This window comes from Diceros bicornis, chromosome 5, assembly GCF_020826845.1.
Source record: "Diceros bicornis minor isolate mBicDic1 chromosome 5, mDicBic1.mat.cur, whole genome shotgun sequence".
NCBI classification, from domain to species: domain Eukaryota; kingdom Metazoa; phylum Chordata; class Mammalia; order Perissodactyla; family Rhinocerotidae; genus Diceros; species Diceros bicornis.
In genome coordinates this window covers 94,085,494-94,104,259 of record NC_080744.1, presented here as the reverse complement: position 1 = coordinate 94,104,259, position 18,766 = coordinate 94,085,494, and the positions used below count along the sequence as shown (strand labels likewise).

Below are 18,766 nucleotides of genomic sequence, written 5' to 3'. Positions count from 1 at the left end.
CAGATGGCTGTGCCTCGGTTCCCACATGCACTGGCGGCAGCAGCCGCAGTACAGCTGCCATTTGGCCGTCAGCACTGTAAGATGCACCTTGACTCAGGAATGCCAAAACGTGAGAGAGTGTGTGTCTTCGAATCGATGAAATACAGTATTTTCTTCCTGGGCTATTGGTGTGGTTTCCTAACTGGTCTCCTTAACTCCAGTTATGAACATGATATACATTTTAATCTTTCAAAAACTGCTAAAACTCCAGCAGCTCTCCAGATGAGGTACAAATTCTGTCAAGGATCTGCATTTCTACTTGCCTCTCCCGCTTTATCTTCCACTAACCCCCTCCATAAACCTTCTGGTCTGTCCCACAGGTCTGTTCCTTTTCCTCTAAATATAGAAATGATGTGAAAATTACAGATTTGAAATCCACCCTTTGCTCAAGTCAGATACGTAGGAATTATTACTCCCTCACTCCCCATAGCCAGTGCATCAATAAATCCTGCAGACCCAGCCTCCAAAACATATCCATCCCTCTCTCCTCTCCATCCTCACTACTACATTCTTGTTCACTGCATCCTCTCTTGCTCCAACAGTGGCTTCCACCAGGCTCCCAGTCCACTCTCCCTCACAATCCATTTTCCATACAGCAGCCAGAGTGATCTTTATTTTTTATTTATTTAGTTTTTTGTGAGGAAGATCAGCCCTGAGCTAACATCCATGCCAACCCTCCTCTTTTTTTGCTGAGGAAGACTGGCCCTGAGCTAACATCTATTGCCAATCCTTCTCCTTTTTTTCCCTTTTTCTCCCCAAAGCTCCAGTAGATAGTTGTATGTCATAGTTGCACATCTTTCTAGTTGCTATATGTGGGACGCCACCTCAGTATGGCCAGACACGCAGTGCGTCGGTGCGCGTCCAGGATCCGAACCTGGGCCACCAGTAGCGGAGTGCACACACTTAACCGCTAAGCCATGGGGCTGGTCCCAGAGTGATCTTTAAAATGACCGACTTGTCTAGCTACAAGACTAATGTGCTATCTGTATGCAGAGGACTCTTTTTTTTCTTTCCTTTTTTTTTTTTTTTGAGGAAGATTGGCCCTGAGCTAACATCTGTTGCCAGTCTTCCTCTTTTTCTTTTTTTCCCCAAAGCCCCAGTACAGAGTTGTATATCCTAGTTGTACGTCCTTCTAGCTCTTCTATGTGGGATGCCGCCTCGTCATGGCTTGATGAGCCATGAGTAGGTCTGTGCGCAGGATTCGAACTGGCGAATCCCCGGCCCCTGAAGGGGAACGCACGAACTTAACTGCTATGCCACCAGGCTGGCCCCCAGAGGACTCTTAAAAGCCTGCTTGTTGAACTCAGAATGCCTGCTTCACCCCACATGTGGAAAGACAGGAGGAAGAATGGGTTTGGGTTGGGGAAAGTAAGAATTCGGTTATGGCCTTACTGAGTAGGATAGACAAGTCTGGAGTGCAGGGCAAAAGTCAGAGCTGGAGATATAAATGTGGGCGTTCTCCACAACAGTGGGAATATCAGTCTTGCAGCTGGACAAGTCTGTGTTGTGAGAACAGTGGGCGAGAGCAAAGTCTGGGTAAACTGAGGCACGTTGCACGGGTCCCGCCTGTAGTTTCCCTCATGTCCTTTGCTCTGGCCCACTCTCTGCCCTGACGTATGCACGTTTGCTGCTGGAACTGGATGATGGGCTCCTGCCTTCTAGGCCTGTCTGCTGCCTCTGCTGGCACTAAGTGCCTTTTAGAAATTGACCCATGTGCCCAGTGCTCTGCAGTTAATTGGCACTTAACAAACGTGCTGAATGGGTGAATGAGCATGAATTCAGTGGGTTTTCTATGGGTGGTAATTTAAATTCCTAATTTTATGCCCATGCACAGAATCTTTATCTTCTGATCCTGAGATTTTGCTTCAAATTGATGGTGTTACTGAAGACAAACTGGAAAAATATGGTGCAGAAGTGATTCCAATATTACAGAAATACTCTGAGTGGACATTGCCAGGTTCAGTATACAGCCAAATATGTGTTTTCTAAAAGCCTGTTTTAGTGTTAAGCGATGCATCTTACTGGATTAGAATTATGTGGTTTCCGGGTTGTATTAATACTTTTACACCTTGTCACACTGATGTTCAAGTGCTCAGACCACCCCCAGTGGTGTGTCAGTCACCTCTTAGAGGACACTGGTGCTTTTGTCCCCCAGGGGATGCCAGTCACTGAACCTGCTAATAGAACCAAAGGGCGACCTTTGGGCCTGGGAGTTACTGGTTCTGTTAAGGCAAGCGCCCGAGGAATCAGGAGCTCTGGGTGCAGATCCCAGATCTGCTACCATCTCGCTCTGTGATCCTTGGCAGGCCACGGATAACTTCTTTGTGCTTCACTTTCTTTATCTAGGAAGGAATATGTTATCTGACAAGCATGTCTAAAGATAGAATTTAAGAGTTTAAATGTTTTGGAAAAATGTTAAGATGTAATTGGAATGCAATTAGATAATAACAATAGATAATCTTATTGTTATTAGCAGTTGAAAGAATCTGCCTGGGTGAGTGCATCATCAGCAGACATTCCCAGAGGTTACATTAGGCCTGTCATGTAGCACCTCTAATTGTGAACCTCATCACTGAGCTATAGAAAGCATTGACTAAGGGAAAATTGAGAACAAAGAAAGATTTTGTTGTAGGAGATATGGTGGGTGCAGAAGTGTTATGCCCTTCTATAACATATTGCCATGCAATAAGACACAACAGACAAGCCAAGTTAATTGTTGACCACAGTAGGGGTTTCTTCTCAAGGCTAACGGAAATGGCAAGCAAGATGAGAAATGAATGAGCATGCATTTTAAGTTGTCTCTCCACAGTCATTTTTTTATCCATTAACAAAATGCTGAAAAGTAGGGTTTTTGTAAATTCCTCTGTATGGTAATTATTCCATTAAAAGCCTTGCTTTGAATACATTGACAATCTCTTGGTAGGAACTTGAACATTTGTTTAGTATGGTAACTTGTTTGAAAGGGGATTTTACCCACATTAGACAGGGCTGCTCTGTGGAAACAGCCCACAGTGTGGTAGTGATCTGTCCTACGTATTGACAGACAGACACTGTGCCAAGAGCTTTGCCTATTTTGTGTTATTGAATCCTCGCAACACCCATTTACAGGTGAGAATGGGGGAGGCCTTCTCATTTCTCCAAAGTCCCACAGCTCTTCGCCCAAGCTATACTGCCTCCTGTGTGAACTAGTGTTGGACGGATGAGGAGTCCGACGTGCCCTTCCTGCCAGGCAGGAGGGTCGTCTGGGGGAGAACCAGACCAGCCAGGAAGTATCTTCCATCAGAAAATGGAGCCGGGATCCCTGTTGACCTCTGGAGGGGTTTCATGCTTTTTGGGTGCCTTGGGATGTAAATACCTATGGAAATTACTATCTTCTTTGCAAATGTGTACTTTCTTACAGATCCATTTTCTGCATAGTCTGTGAAATATTCACAACTGTTATGCAAAGAAGTGTTTTTTGTCTTTGAAGAGTAAAATATCATCTAGACTTTTCTGACACTCATTTACTAAATAACTGTTGTGCAGAGATGAAACGCAGAACATAGTTTGTTATGTTTCTCTTACACTGGGCTTATTTTTTCAGCATGTGTGAAATGATAAATAAAATTGTTTTTTATTTAGCACTTTATACTTTCCAAAGAGCTTAACAAGATTAACTGCTCAAACAAAAACAGGGACGCAGGCCATACACAACAGAGTATGAGGCAAACCTGATGTCTCTAGTTAAGTTAAAAGAGTATCACAAATTTTTTTAATGAATTCTGATCCCCTTTCTTTAAAAATAAATTGGCATTGAGCACTTTGGGGCTTTGTGAAGTAAAAAAAGAAATGTTCAGTTCTTGTGGAATTGTTGAATCCATGTGGCAGGAGGGTGCCAGAAAGGCAGCCAGGTGTCAGCTGAGCTGCGCCCGTGTTGTGTATCTCCGTGTAGACCGTAAGCACACTTGGAGCAGCTCAGTGTCACCGGTAAACGTCTGCATTGTCCGTTTGTAGCTGAGGACGGTTCCCCACGGGTAAGCCCATCCAGCAGCAGAGGCACTGGAAGAAATGCCACTGAGGAGTTCCATGAGGAAACACCCGTATCTTCTCACTACTTTGCAAATAAAACCAAAAATGAAAGAAAGAGGAAAAGGATGTCAGCTTCCCAAAGGTCTAAGAGGAGAAAAACTGGCTTCGGTGCTTCCAAGACAAAAGGGTATGTTCTGTGACATGTTCTGCAATGTGGGATATAAGGGAGAAAAGAACAAAAGCAAACTGCTCTGGTTTGCTTTTAAGTATTTATTAAAATAAGCCATTATTAAATGTTGCCCCTCCAGTTGTGGAGTGATGATTAAGGTTTGATCTGAAACAAAATCATTTGTTTCAGATTTTTAAAGTATCTTCTTCTAAGTTGATTATCGCTAAAGTTTTATAGTTTGCAAAATCTTTGCCAATTTTGACCTTACCTTAGAAAAAAAAAATTTGATAATTGTTCTTCTTGAGAGACTTTTCCACCTAAAATACTATAAACCATATACTAGCTGAATAAGCAAAGGGCTTTGTTCCTCGTTGCTCTTATGATTCTGTCAGGACTTGCTACCCTGCTTTTACTGCCGCAGAATCTGCAGGCCTCCACGTGGAGGCCCTACATGCTCCCTGCCATTCGTTAATACCTAGGAGAACCAACCTCCCAGCCTTCAAAGGGTAGCAGAGAAGAGGCCACAACAGGAAAACCAAAAGGTCTAGGCACGGCGTGAATGGCTTCCATCTTCCCTTTCCCACATCTGCCTGGCCCCTGGGCTGGGATGCGTCTGCTTTGGGGTGCTCTCTGCGCACGGAGCGGGCACAGAGAGAGCATTGTCAGGTCCGGGGGGAGTGATCTGGGCAGCATTATTTCTTCATAATTACACTGTTTCTGACAGCCCCTTTCTCCTGTCTTCTGCAAGGACATCCTCTGCCCTTGCTTCATAGGTAAGTGGGCAAGATTGTGACCATCCTGTCAGTGTGGAGAATGTGGCCCCAAAATAACTGCATATTATAACAGTATGCTTACAGAACCAGGAAACAAGGCCTCAGGAAACTTTTGCAAGCTGTTGTGTTTTTCTTTTGCAGTTTTTCTACCTGTTTTCCTTTTAGGTAATAAAAAGCAAAAATTGAGTGGGGGAAGAGAAAGGAAGGCAAATGTTACCAAATTGTCGTTTTCTTGTTAAATCCATAAACAAACATCTTGTATGTGCTGATCCTTCTGCCAGGGTACAGGAATTAAAGGCATTAGTAAATGTTAGTTTAATTTTGTGATTTTTAGTGCACAAGTGACCAGCAGATGTTCTTCTGTGGGGACATTTTTCTTTTCTTCATTTACTCCTCCGTTTTGGGAAATACTGTTTACTCGGAAGTTCACACAGAGCAGGAGACCTTAAAAGGCATCTGGTCCAGCCCCTGGGGGTTTCTGAGGAGGAGGCTGAAGCCCCGCCTGGGGAAGGCTCATGTGAGGCTGTCCCCACCTGGTCTCAATTCCACAGGTAGGACTGGGCACCGGCTCGCCCACGCCTGCCCAGAGCACTTTCATTTCTGCACAGCGTCCTTGGAGATTCCTTCAAAACCATCATTGTCTTCTCGTTTTTACTTGTTAGAACAAAGCAAACCATATTTTAGCGTTCGTTGCCGTCCTCTCCCTTATTCAGTTTTCACAACTTTTGTTTATAAGAGAAAAGCACGTTGCCCTATGGTCTAGGACCTAATCTAATAAGTAGTAAAACTCACGCTTGTCCAAAAGCCAGCACCAATTTTGATGCTAGTTTTTAATTAGCCTACGTGTTTACAGTGGGATTCTTTTCTAATCCCTGCTGGCTAAAACCAGTAAGTTTTGTGACTTTTTTTTTACCCTTGTAGCAGCCTCCTTGTGTTTGTGCTTCATCCTCCTTATTGTCACTGAATCACTCTGAAAGATGGTTTCCCACAGTTCCCAGTCTGCTCACCTGGTTGAGAGTCTGCACAGCGACAGAATAAATGTGGCTCTTTGCCAGAGACTTAACTCTCCACCCTGCCCTCAGAGTTTTACATCTTCAGAATGACACACAATGAACCACTTGTGTTCTGGGCTCTGAGTGGGAGTAAAATGGATGGCCCCGGTGAAATGGAGGCTGCTGTTGGCAGGTTCGTTCTGTAAATCAACATAAACAGCAGGTTTTTGCTCGGGGCTTAATTTCTCAGCAGGAAACCAGCACAGGGAAATTTAAGGCTGCTTCTCTGCCTTAGAAGCGGATATTTGCCAGTTCTGCAGTAAAATTGCCCTCAAGCAAGAGTTTAAAAATGTTAAAAAAAAAAACACACTTTACCCAGCCCCACCAAAATGTCGTTACCACAGACTGGAGGCCCTGATTCCCTGGCCCCTAAATTCAAAGATGGGAGGCCACGTGCATGCCCTGATGCTGTGCACTAATGCTGGGCATGAATTCAGCCTGGTCACAAAGCCGTCACAAAAATTCCGGTAGGGAAAGCCTTCTATAGGGAATGCTGCCTGCTGTTATCCTTGTAAACATGCCGGCCCTGGGATTTCTATTTTTTTCCGTTTTATTTGAGGGGAGAAAAAAAGGTGTTACCTTCAGGTCGGTGAGAGAAGTGAGGTGCTGGAAGGACTTTGTGATGGGCTGTGGCAGGGGCTGCTTTCCTGGTTTAAGGCAGCGAGTGGGAGGCAAGAGCAGGCAGATCTTGGAGGGTAGGCAGGAGAGTGAGCTGCTGCCTGACAGCAGCATGGCCCTGACAGAGGCGTGCCAGACCTGAGCAACTCTCGGGCCTCCCTGGGGAACCACATCTGCAGCCTTCCCCGCGGCCGGGGCTGGCCAGGAAGAGGCTCCCCTCTGCTCTACCCGCCCACCCAGCTCAGCCAAGAGCAGGACCCCAGCTCTGCCCCATCTCCACTCACCCACAAAACTACCTTTCTCTGGACAGTATAAGCCCAGTAATTCCAGAGTGTCTATTGTCTGGGCATTTGGGGCCTTAAAACAAGGTATTCTTGCTTCCTTTATTTGGTCAGGATAGATCCAGGAATGTGGATCTCAGCTCTGTTGTCCAGAGGGAGAGGCCTGATGATCAGCCATGAAAAGTGTGGGTGGACAGAAGGCTCGGAGTTGGTCTCAAGTCACAGAAGTAAGAAACAATCCTTGACATTTTAGGAAGACAAATTTAGGACAAATTTGTGTGAAGGGCAGCAGTCCTTTAGTACTTGAATTGTCAAGGAAACTTACCTTACCCAGGGGGTTTATAGGCAGAAAATTCACAGAGACCTCAGACCAAGGAAAGTCATGGATCGTAGAGCTCCGTGCAGGTTAAGAGAAAGAAGACTGTTCACTTGTGGTTTTATTTAACATTTTCTTTTCTTTGTCACCTTTTAGGGGGTCCACCGCATGCAGAAAGATATCTTCTAAAACTAAATCCTCCAACATATTTGGACCCAGTTCAGCTTTGCATGGTTCTGAAGCGGCGTCAGGAGCCAGTAGGAAGTTGGGGATTATGGCTCCACCAAAGCCTGTAAATAGACCGTTCCTTAAGCCTGCATATGCACTTGCACAACAACCAAATCTCAGTGTGCATAGACCTCATTTCTTGTCAGCGTCTGACCATCTGTGAATATAAAGCTCTTAGTTTTGTTATGCCATTTGTAATTTTTACTCATATCTATTAATATTTAAATAAATGCTTGGGGTGACAGTTCTTATTTTTAAAATAAACATTTTCTTTTGAATAAGCATGATTTGCTGCCACTGCAAGCGTTGTGGCCGTTGTTTCTCAGAACTTCTGAAGCAGCAGCTGAATCATCTCAGAAAAACTCTAAGCACGTCATGAAACACAAAAGCTCAAGGGAAAGACATGGATGGGACATTGTGAAACTAAAACTTTTTGCGTAAGAGGACATAAACAAAATTAAAAGACAAATGACAGAGAAAATAGGGAAAAATATATAACAGAGGATTAATATCCATAATATACAAAGAGTACCTATAAACCATTAAGGAAAAAAAGATAGCCCAGTAGAAAAATGAACAAAGATTGTGAATAGGCTCTTCTCAGAAGAAGAAATACAAATGGCCCATGAATATGTGGAAAATACCCAATCTCCCTAGTTAAAAATATAAATTACAATAATGAGATGCCATTCTTTTGCCTATGAAATTGTCCACACTGGACAGTCTCCCAAAATCTGGGGTCAACAAGAGAGTGGTCAAACATTCTGTTGGTGAGAACATATTAAATGTTGGTGTTGTCCTTTAGTATTAGGGAGGCCGTACTTTTCCAGACTATCCATTAATAGGCTGGTTGGCCAGAAAGTCTTAAAGTGGGATTTTGGCACCCCTTTTTGGAGCTCCAGGACCTCATTTTTGGAAACTTATTTTTTCTTAGCTGTAAGTAACTCTCGTGACCTGTTTGGTGTCCCACTTCTCTCCTTGACCTCATCAAGTGGGTAGAGCTGAGGAGGCCCTGCCTGGGCCAGAGGTGTTGAGGATGGAGTTGGCTGGAAGCTCAGTACTGAGTAGAGACTCAGCACGGAGGTGGGCCCTGGGCCCACCCTGAGGGGCCACCCTCGTAGCTGCACACCTACTTGCTGCCTCCTCAACTGCCACCTGGTGCTTCGGGCTCCACATTTAACGGAGGAGCCTGCCCAGACAGGAGTCTGCTGAGGGCTGTGTGCTGTCACCTCAGGATGCCTTCCAGAGCTGACATTTTCAGAGAAACCATCTTTGCAGCAAGCCCTGACTCAAGTGGCCAGAAGAACCTTCTCGGGGTGAGGAGAGAAAGTGGAGGACAAAGTAGCCAGTAGTTGAAGCTGCTGGCCTAATGTCCCCAGCATGAGGTCACCTTGGAGAGTTGGAGAGGCACAAGAGTGTCTAGCCAGAGGTCACACCCTTCCACCTACAGCAGCTCTGGTTTTGAGGGGGCGTGGGGCAGGCTCCACACAGCCGATCCCACAGACATTGGGTCACTTTCCAGCTCTGACCTCATTCATTCCTTTACTGAGCGCCTCTTCTGCCCAGACACTGGAGATGGAGCTATCCCCTCAGGAGTGCCCACTCTGCCTCCAGGGACCCCCCAGGGCAATGGGAGAACAGATCAAGGCAGTGCAGTGGGAGCCCAAGGGTGGAGTGGGGCCAGTACTGCCCGCCGCACCGTCATCCGGCCTTCCACCGTAGCACTCAGGAGGACAGTCAACTCATCCCTGCCGCCCAGCAGGAACCGGGCGCCTGAAGATCTTGGACTAGCCCAGGGTCAAGTGGCAGAGCTAGGCCCCACACCCAGCTCTTTTAAAAAATTCTGGGAACATGCACAGAAAATGCAAGCAGACTCCTTCAATTCAACCTCCAGCCTTCCCAGACCCCCTGGAGAATGCAGCTGCATCCACACGGGGCAATCCTGGGAGGACAGACGCACATGGACTTTCCTTGGACCAGAACCAGGGCCTCTGGCAGCCAGTGAGAAAGATGGTGACAGCAAAGCCGCTCGAGGCTGGGCCCTGGGCGGGGCGGGGGGGGGGCCTCAGTGGGCACAGAAATCACCGCCGCCTGGGAGGAGTGGTGGGGACAAGTCCACCACGGAGTTCCAGCCTAGGACCCTTTACTGGCCCAGCCTCCCCTGGATACAGGAAGGCCTGAGGGCCGGGGCTGGGCCTCTCCCACCCTCACGATCACCCTGCTGGTGGGCACAGGAAGGATTGGAATCTGACTCTCCAGCTGTATACACACCCTCCCTGGGCCCTCCCCCACCATGAGAACTCATTCCAGAGGGCTGACAGTTCCTTGCTTAGCTCCAGGGACGGGGAACCCACTACCTCAGGAAGAGAACGAGCATGGAGAGCCCACTCGATGCCAAAGACTGTTCCAGGAATTTTCACATAAGTTAATTCACTCTTTAATCCCTTCAACAGCCTTGGGAGGCAGGCATATGATATTAGCCTTTTTTATGCAGAAACCAGAATTCAGTGAGGTTATGTAATTGCCCAAATCCACACAGCTAAGGAAGTGGTAATAAGTAGGGTGACATAAAGCTCGGTTTGCCCTGAAGAGTCCCAGTTTACTCTGCTGCCCTGGTGTAATAATTAAGTCGACTCCCTTTCGTTCTCAGGAGTGCTCCAGTTTGGGCAATAAATTATAAGGAATCTAGGACTGTGCTCTTTCCCTGGACAATCCACTCTCGTCTCCCAACCTCGTATTTTCATCTAAAGTCCCAGGGGCCACCTCCTCAAAACTTCAGGCCCCAGGGGCAGGCTCTAGGGACAGAGGCTGCAGAATTATCAGTCAGCATAGCTGAGCTGCAGTTTTTCTTCAGAAGAGGAAGTGGAGGCTGTGGTCCAGGCCCCTTTGCTCTTAAGAAATTGCTGCTTCTCCTCCTAGAGCTTGGAGCTGCTGTGAGCCCCTGGTTCTCCTGCTCTGAGCAGCGGCCTGGGCTGGCGGCTACCATGGATCTCACCCAGCCCTGGGCTCCCACCCAGCGGAGGGACGATGGCCCATGGGCCAGTTGTGGAGGCTAGGGCAGAGTCCCCAAGGGGTTCCAGCAGCCACATGCCCCCGCTCGACCCCTCCACCCCCGCCCCCTCCCCAGATAGGGTTTGGAGAAGCCTGATGGTGGGAGGAGTTCAGGGGACCCATGCCCTGCGCATACTCCAGTCTGTGCGTTCAGCCCTCAGTTGCTATGAGGCAAGGCCTCAGTTTCTGCGCCTGTGCAGGGCACCCCCGAAGCTCCACACTCCCCCTGGGCCTTTAGAAAGCTCCTGGTTTCCAAACAGCCCTCATTCTCCTGTTCTTCCGGCCCCCAGAGCGGCTTTCCTCAGCCAGATTTGTGCTCCCACTTGGCAGGAGAGGAAGGAGGGAGGGAACGAAATCCCACAGTGGTGGAGTGGGCTGCTGGGCCCCTGTTCTGGTTACTGGGGGAACGGAGGACAAGACAGGAGAATAGACAGAAGCACGAACTTGAGTCCACAGAGCCTTAGGGAGGGGAGCCCCAAGCAGGGCTGAGGGCCTGAGGCGGGTCCCTGCGGCCCACAGGTGTGGAGGATGGAGTTTTGGCAGCGTCACAGCTCAACTGCATGGTTCCACCATCCCACAGAGGGTTCGGTGACCATTGCTGACCACTGGTGACTCTGATGGCCCCTAGGCCTAGGCCTGCTCAGGATGCAGTTCATCCCAGTGGGCCTCTGTCCCTGTGGGTCCCCCACACAGGGCCTGGCACATGCACAGGCTGCAGGCGGCAGCCCATCCTGGCCCCGTGTGCTCAGTCCCCTCCAGGAGCCTCGAGGCCCCACGAAGGTCAGGCCCTCACCCCTTGCCCAGCTCTGGGTGGAGCGGAGCCCGCAGGTCCCTGCTTGCCTCGGGGAAGACTCTCGCCGTGGGGCAGAGCCCGGAGCAGTGAACCTGGGGTGGAAGGTGCGGGCATAGTGCTGGGAATGCTGAGCCGGGGGCCTTCCCTGCCTCCAGGACCATACTCTGAAACCACAGTCTGGAGGGAAGCGCGTCTGAGAAGCGAGACCTCTGGCTAGAGCCCCGCAGACCGGCCCCCATGGGCCTCTCCCTGGCTGGGGGCCTGGCCTCTCGTGAGCCGGGAGGCAGCAGCCCTGCGAACCTCAAGGCAGAAGCGTGAGCGCCTGCGGCGGCCGTGGTTTAACAGTTGGTGCCTGAGGGAGGCGCCCCCCACACACCCCAGCCCTGGGCCCCGCCCCTGCGCAGCTGCTCATGCACCTTGGGAACAGAGACTGCGGTTGGTCCATCTCACCGCTGGGCCCAGCACCCGGCCCGGCGACCTGCTCCTTTTGTACTAGCCCAATGACATTCGCAAGCTCCGCGGCCGCTGTGAGCCTCAATTTCTCATCTGCACATTAAACTTAACGCCCGGTCCTGCCTCCTGCGGTGGCTGTGGGCTCCCTTTTGGTCAGAGATTGCACAAACATTTGCTGGCCAGAACACAGAGACCCAGGCATGGCCCTGGCCCCAGCGAGGTCACTGTCGGTGAGGGAACAGCAAACTCTCTAACAGACCTGGAGAAGAACAGAAGCAGGATTGGGGTGTTGGGGTGCTGTGGGAGCCCCTGGGTGAGACCTAATCCAGTCTGGGGGGCACAAGAAGTGAAGTTGGAGGCTCGAAGAACTAGTGGGAATTCAGAACAAGAGGAGACCCCAGGCAAAAGGGAACCGCAGAGGGAAAGGGCTGGAGGTGTGACAGAGCATGGCCTGTGAAGGGGCGGGCTGAGGGAGGTAGAAAGCCAGCGAGATGGTCCTGGCTGAGGAGCGTGAACTGGTCCCCAGAGAAGGCACGGGAGCAGGCGAGAGACAGGATCCCATCTGAGTGTTAGAAAAATGGCTCTGAGCACAGGGTCAGGAAAGGATTGGAGGGGATGAGCATGGGTGCCCACAGACAGGCAGGGGGCTCTTGCTTGTCCAGCAAGAGACGTAGCGGCCTTCAGGGTAACAGGTGACAGGAGTGGACGGATCCCACTGACCAAGGAGGGGAAATGGGGTGGGGGCAGGGGCGATGGACATGCTTTGAAGACATGCAGGAGAGATGGCGTTCCTGCATCGGTGATGCCAACAGGCCCCCTCCCTGCCAGGCAGGAGGACACTGATTCCTGAGGGATCAATTGGGGGCCCCTGGTCTAGACCCTGTGTCAGCGCCGTGGGCCCAGCATCTCCCACGATGTAGGGGATGTGCGTGCATGTGCCTTCTCTCCAGCCCACGCTGCCTCCTCCAAGCTTGGCGAGTAGTTCCTCAAAGGCCACAGCTCTCCCTGCAACAAAAAAAGTCAACTTTGTGCTAATTTCTTTTTTATTTAAGAGCATGTGATGAATGCTCTGCTTATTGACCTAGAAAGTCATCCACAGCGTGTTGCTGAGGTGCAGAACAGAGTCCCACTGCCTCGCTGTAAATCCCTGCCACCATGCTGCCCAGCCTGGGACCCCGGGTCCCCCCCAGCTGCAGGGAGGGCCGGGCCGTAACACAGAGGGTGTTCAGCAGTTGTATGTCTTGTAAACAACAGCTTTTCTTGTTTGTTTGTTTTAAAGCAGGCTACAGAACAACATGGCTAGTAAAGATTTTGTCACTTTATTTGTGCTTGTGTGTGTGGAGAGAGAGAGAGGTTGCTCATTAAAATATTGACAGTGGTGGGATTTACGTGATTTTTACTTTTCTAAATGCTTAACTTTTTACAACAAGCTCTGTATCATTTTTATAATCAGAATAAAGCAAAGGGACAGCCACTCGGCCACCTTGGGGTTCAGCTTTGCTCCAGAAGGGCTGCCGGGTCAGAACCCCCAGTGGACTAGGGATAGGCTGTGGGGCCAGAAGTGACCAACCCCTCCTGGGACCAGGACGAGCAAGGCCAGCGGGCGTCAGTGGAGTTTGACTTGTGCAGGGCACAGGAGGCTGGGGTGGCCACGTGGCCTCCAGGCCGGGTATCCCAGGGCCTCGCTATCCCCACTGGGGCCGCCCTGCACCCTCCTCTGCTCTCTTTTCCTCGCCTTCTGGGAAGGGCAGGAGGGGCACAAAGCCACCCTGGGACCCCATTTCTGAGCAGAAAGTGACACTTCTCCACGTGGCCACCCTCCTCACTTTGAGGGGACAAGTGTGCTAGGCTGGGTCGCCTTCCCAGGTGACCTCGAGGAACACAGCAGGAACTCCAACTCAAGGAGAGGGTGCTGCATGGGGAGGGGGGCCGAGCCGACCTGCAAGGACCCCCAGCCCACGAGTCCTGCCACTCCTAAATAGGCCTCACCTTAGGTCTGCACTTTGCCCCAGACCTGGGTTCTGGTAGGGAGGACCTGGCACACAGCAGGTGCCTAATAACATTTGTTGGGTGGGTGGACGGATGGATGAATGGGTGGGTGGATGGATGGATGGATAGATGAATGGGTGGGTGGATGAAGGGGGCTGCTGTGAAGGCATCTACCTAGACTGCCCTCCTCATGGGAGGATAAGATAGGAGGATGGGAACAGGGCCTGCTGGACCTTAGAATCTCACAGTCCAATTGGCAGTGCCAGGCCATGGAGCACAGTGGCAGATGGGTCACTGAAGGCTTCCCCCCTCACCACTTCTGCTGGCTTCACCAAGACAAGTGAAAATTGCTTCCAGTTGGCCTCAGTATTCACTTAGATTTCCTTTTGTGTGTGTGCATTGATGGTGTTGGTTATCAGTGTCTTCTTTGTTCTCAGAAAACTAACCAGTTTCCCCACTTATTGATTTGGAGATGCATTGTTTACCATGTGCTAAGATTTGTACAACCACCAGCATCTGCTTCCAGCTCCCTGCTCTATCCTGCATATCTGGAGTCCACGCACGTGTGGGGAACACTTTGGGGAGGACCAAGGTGCACAGAGGGGTCGGAATTCAAACTTCAGTCCTTCTTACCTTGCAGAGCTTCAAATCCCAGCTGGGGAGGCAGAGGCCTCGGGCAGTGGTTCTCAACAGCTTCTGCACTGCTACAGGGCTGGTTAAAATACAGCTTCTGACTCAGAAGATCTGGGCTGGGGCCCCAGGGTCTGCATTTCTAACAAGCTCGCTGATGATGCTGAAGCTGCCAGCCACCCCGGCCCACGTGTTCAGAACCACTGGCCTCAGGCAGAGGAAAGGGCAGCAGGGGTCAACCCTCAGGGCGAATACAAACCTCAGCTGCTGGGAATTTAGCTTGGGGCCTTGAGCAAGGCCTTCTCCTCTCTTTCATCCTTGATTTCTCACAATGGCTCACCTACCTCCATCCGCATATTGGACAAGCCTGTCGGGTGGGTTGGAACCGTGTTTAGGAACGTGGAAGTAGAACAGCCTTGCTTGGTGGGAGCCATGTGCAGGAAGGGGTTTAGAGTCACGAGAAAACCAGGCTCTAAAGCCCCTTCCATCACCAAAGTGCATCTTAGAGAAACAGGGAAGCAGAAGCAGAAGGGCCATTCCCAGCGGGAGCTGTTCAGAGTCTGCTGGAGGCAAAGGGAACCTCCTTAAACACAGTGGAAGCGAGTGTAAGCTGACATTCCCCAGGCCTTGCCAGCCTGTGGGGTCGAATGGGATCACATTACCACCCAAATTTGCCTGAGAGTGGAGTTCTCTCTCCCTGCCAAGCCAGGCAAATGCCACTTCATGACACGGTCCGTTGGGGACTGCTGGACAGGGGTCTTGGGGTGCCAATGTGTTACAGAGGCTTTCCAGAAAAACACCATTTCAGTGTTTACTTGGAGCCTGCTCTCTGCTTAGACCCAACAGGATCCCACTGCTGAGCTGGGAATGAAGGCAAATCTCAGAACAGAATGCGGCCAACCTCCCCTGCATGTGAGTTTCACCAGTTCGTAGGAAGACTGTCAGATGGCTCTGGAGTCAGAGGGCTTGAGGTCAAAGGCCAATTGGGTCAATTTATTGTGTGACCTTGAGTAAGTTACTTAACTTCTCTGTGCCTCAGAGAGATCATAACAACATAACCCTATAGGATTGATGGTTATGAGTATTTAACAAGACAACGTGTGATCAACGTGTAGCACAGGGCCTGGCACTCACTCAACATGAGCTATTGTCCTTACAGCATAGACCCACTCTATATATTTGTTGTTTGTTGCATATATTTGTGCAGAAGTTGACTGGCAAATAACCTGGACATAGTTCTCACTCAGTGGGCTCAGCTGTTCTCAACCTAATCCTTTTATAAAATTGCTTTCTCAAAAAAAGAAGCCAGGGGCCGGCCGCGTGGCTTAGCGGCCTGGGTTTGGATCCCGGGCGCGCACCAACGCACCGCTTGTCCCGCCACGCTGAGGCGACGTCCCACATACAGCAACTAGAAGGATGTGCAACTATGACGTACAACTATCTACTGGGGCTTTGGGGGATAAAAGGAGGAGGATTGGCAATAGATGTTAGCTCAGAGCCGGTCCTCCTCAGCAAAAAAAGAAAAAGAGGAGGATTGGCATGGTTGTTAGCTTAGGGCTGATCTTCTTAAAAAAAAAAAAAAAAGAGGCCACCTTCAGGCACAGCCACATCTAGCTATCCAACCATCATAAGCATACATATTCTGGGGTTCTGGAGATTGGTAGACAGCACCCCATAACATAGGAGGTCTCAATCCAGACTCTAGGAATGCCTAGAAGATCCCGAATGGACGTCAGAAGGGATATAAACCCCTAAATTTTTATGTACTATTTTTGTGTGTCTGTGCAGATTTCTGGGAGAGAGGCCACGACTTTCATCAGATTGTCAAAAGGGCCAGCACCCCTGAAAGGTTAAGGGACCCTGCCTTAGAGAGGCTGAAGAAGGCCTCAGCAGGCTCCCTGGACAGTACAGCCACTCCCAGGAACACACAGGGCCTCCCCGAAACCAAGACCTTGGGACAAAGATGGGAGCAGCTCAGCTCTGCGTCTCCTTGTGTGACAGCCAGGCCTTCTCCAAAGTAAGGAGAAGACTCAACACGATAAAATGGTGAGAACAAATTAGGAAGTGTAAGGCCCCAGGCAAAATGTATGACGACAATTAGCCGTAATAACAAGCCACCTGCGAACTTTTTGGGACGATAAGCCTTGTGAAACAGTGAGTGAACCTGCCCCGTCACAGACCAAGCAAGTGAAGTGCTCAGCGGGGTGGCTGGGACAGCCAGAGAACTGGACACAGGGGAGTGTGCAGAGTCCATGGTGCAGCTCAGACAAAAATGGCCGAAGGAGCGCAGGATGCGGCGAGTCCAGGCTCTGTGGCTTATCAGCCACGTGAGCCCCTAGCTTCTCTTAACTTCGCTTCCTCACCTGAAAAGTGGGATTCTGTGGGACGGTGGTGGCCATGGGGCCCGTCTTCCTCCTGGGGGTGCTGTGAAGAGCCAAGAAGCCCCTGAGTGTGGCTGATGTGGTCAAGATCTTTGGAAGCAGCTGGGCCTGGGTGGCCTGGGTTTGAATCCACAGCGGGCACTTCCTCCCGGTGCTCTGTGTCCAGTGGGTCATGACAGTCCCTGCCACACGGTTGCTTCATGTGCTGCCCAGAGCGTGGCAAGCGCCGCACAGGCTGTAGCCACTGTCATGAGTCACGCACTCCCCAGGACACACTGGGGGGCCACTGTAAGGGCTGCGCAGACAGAGGGCTGGGACCGAACAATAGAAGGGCCTCCAGGATGGGGCGGGTGGGAATTTAGCAGGGAAAGATCAGAAATATCCCAGAGAGAAATTAAATTGCAGCTTTATGGTGAACGGTGAGATTCCTTTCCCCATCTCTTCACAAAAAAACTCCAGTGGAATATTTCTTGTTACCTTGTGGAACGGGTCTATTTTGAGCTCAGCAGCTCGGTTACCGAGAGCCTGTGCTTCCTGTGTGCCTTTACGGGAATCTGTCCTCACCACAACCTGGTGGGAGGGTGCTGGCAGCTTCCTGAGGCGGCTGAGCCATGGAGGGCCATGACACGAGCAAGGGGTGGACCCGGGATTCTCCTTGGGCTGCCTGATGTCACCAGGCTGGTGGGGCAGGACGAGAACAGAACCAGGGGCTGACAACACCCAGGACCCCCTGAGCAGCTCGGCCCAACTGCTCTGAGGGTCCCAGCCCTCTGTTGGAGGGTCAAGCTCACTGCCCAGTCATGGCCTAAACTGCTGTGGCAGCTCCTTCCCCAGGCAGATGGGCGGCCCTCCCAGAAAGGCCTGACCCACCCTCTCCAGTACTAATCCCAGATTCCCCACCTTTTCTTTTTTTTTCCCCCTCCCCAAAGCCCCAGTGCATGGTTGTGTATCCTAGTTGTAAGTCCTTCTAGTTCTTCTATGTGAGCTGCCGCCACAGGATAGCTACTGACAGACAGGTGGTATGGTTTGTTGGGGGAAGAGGGAGAATCTCCCTCTGCCCTTTCCCTTAAGGTTCTTCTGGCTGGCCAAATAATCAACAAGACAGGTTAGCAGGAGAAAATAATACCAAGTTTAATAACACGTATACATGGGAGAAACTCAGAAATGAGCAACTCGTCCCTCTGTCTAAGCTGCTTGCTTAAGTATTGCAGCTAAAGGCGAGGAGTGTGTTGGGGGTGGGTAGTGGCCTGGGACTTCAGAGGGCAGAAGGACAATTCTTTTCAGGGTCATCTATTGATAATTTGGTCAGGGAGAGAGAGAGTTTTTTGATAAAAGGTGCTTGGTGCCCCTCCCATTGTAACATCTATTTTACATTATCTTTATAGCCATCATGATAGAAGATCTGTTCCAGGAATGAGCCACCATGCCAGATTCTCTAGGCAGTTAGTGGGGGGAGGTCAAATATCCTTATTGTCTTCAGCTCGAAATAATCCGCATACCAGAGTGGTGCTTCCTGGGGCAGCTTGCCCTGAGCACCATCAGGTTCCTGCACCAGGAAGTGAACCCAGGCCACCAAAGCGGTGAGATCGCCAAACTTCAACCACTGGGGCATCAGGGCTGGCTCTCCCCGCCTTTTCTGATGCTGCTTCCTCACCAAGACTGCTCCACCCGCCGCCTGGCCCAGGTCCTCACAGGCCCTCGCTTGTGCAGAGAGCGCGGCTGCTGGGCAGTGGGTGAACGGAGGGGTCAGGCACAAGGGGAAGTGGGGTCGCTCCTCCAGGTGGGCTGGGATTGGTGGTGTGCCTCCTGGTCTGGCCACCTCCCCCAGTGCAGCTCACCACCAAAGTTCCCCAGGGGCAGGGCCACAACCATTTCCTCTCTCAGAGGATCAGAGATGGGAAGGGGGCTCTGCCACGGACAAAGACCCTCCTGCCCTCAGAGGTGGGCTACCCTGATCCTCAGGTCCCAGATCTGGGGTTGGCAGT

The 18,766-nt window shown here is 50.6% G+C and overlaps 1 protein-coding gene across 4 annotated transcripts in view; it reads left to right on the top strand.

The window, feature by feature from the left end:
* Window positions 1-7,771, top strand: part of BLM (BLM RecQ like helicase) — a 99,069-nt gene extending 91,298 nt beyond the window's left edge. For all 4 annotated transcript variants that reach the window (XM_058542499.1, XM_058542498.1, XM_058542500.1 and 1 more), the window contains 3 exons: window positions 1,874-1,996; window positions 4,033-4,234; window positions 7,413-7,771. In XM_058542499.1, coding sequence (XP_058398482.1) covers window positions 1,874-1,996; window positions 4,033-4,234; window positions 7,413-7,647 — 560 coding nt within the window. In that variant the 3' untranslated portion in view covers window positions 7,648-7,771. The remainder of the gene's footprint in view (window positions 1-1,873; window positions 1,997-4,032; window positions 4,235-7,412) is intronic.
* Window positions 7,772-18,766: the final 10,995 nt, after the last annotated feature.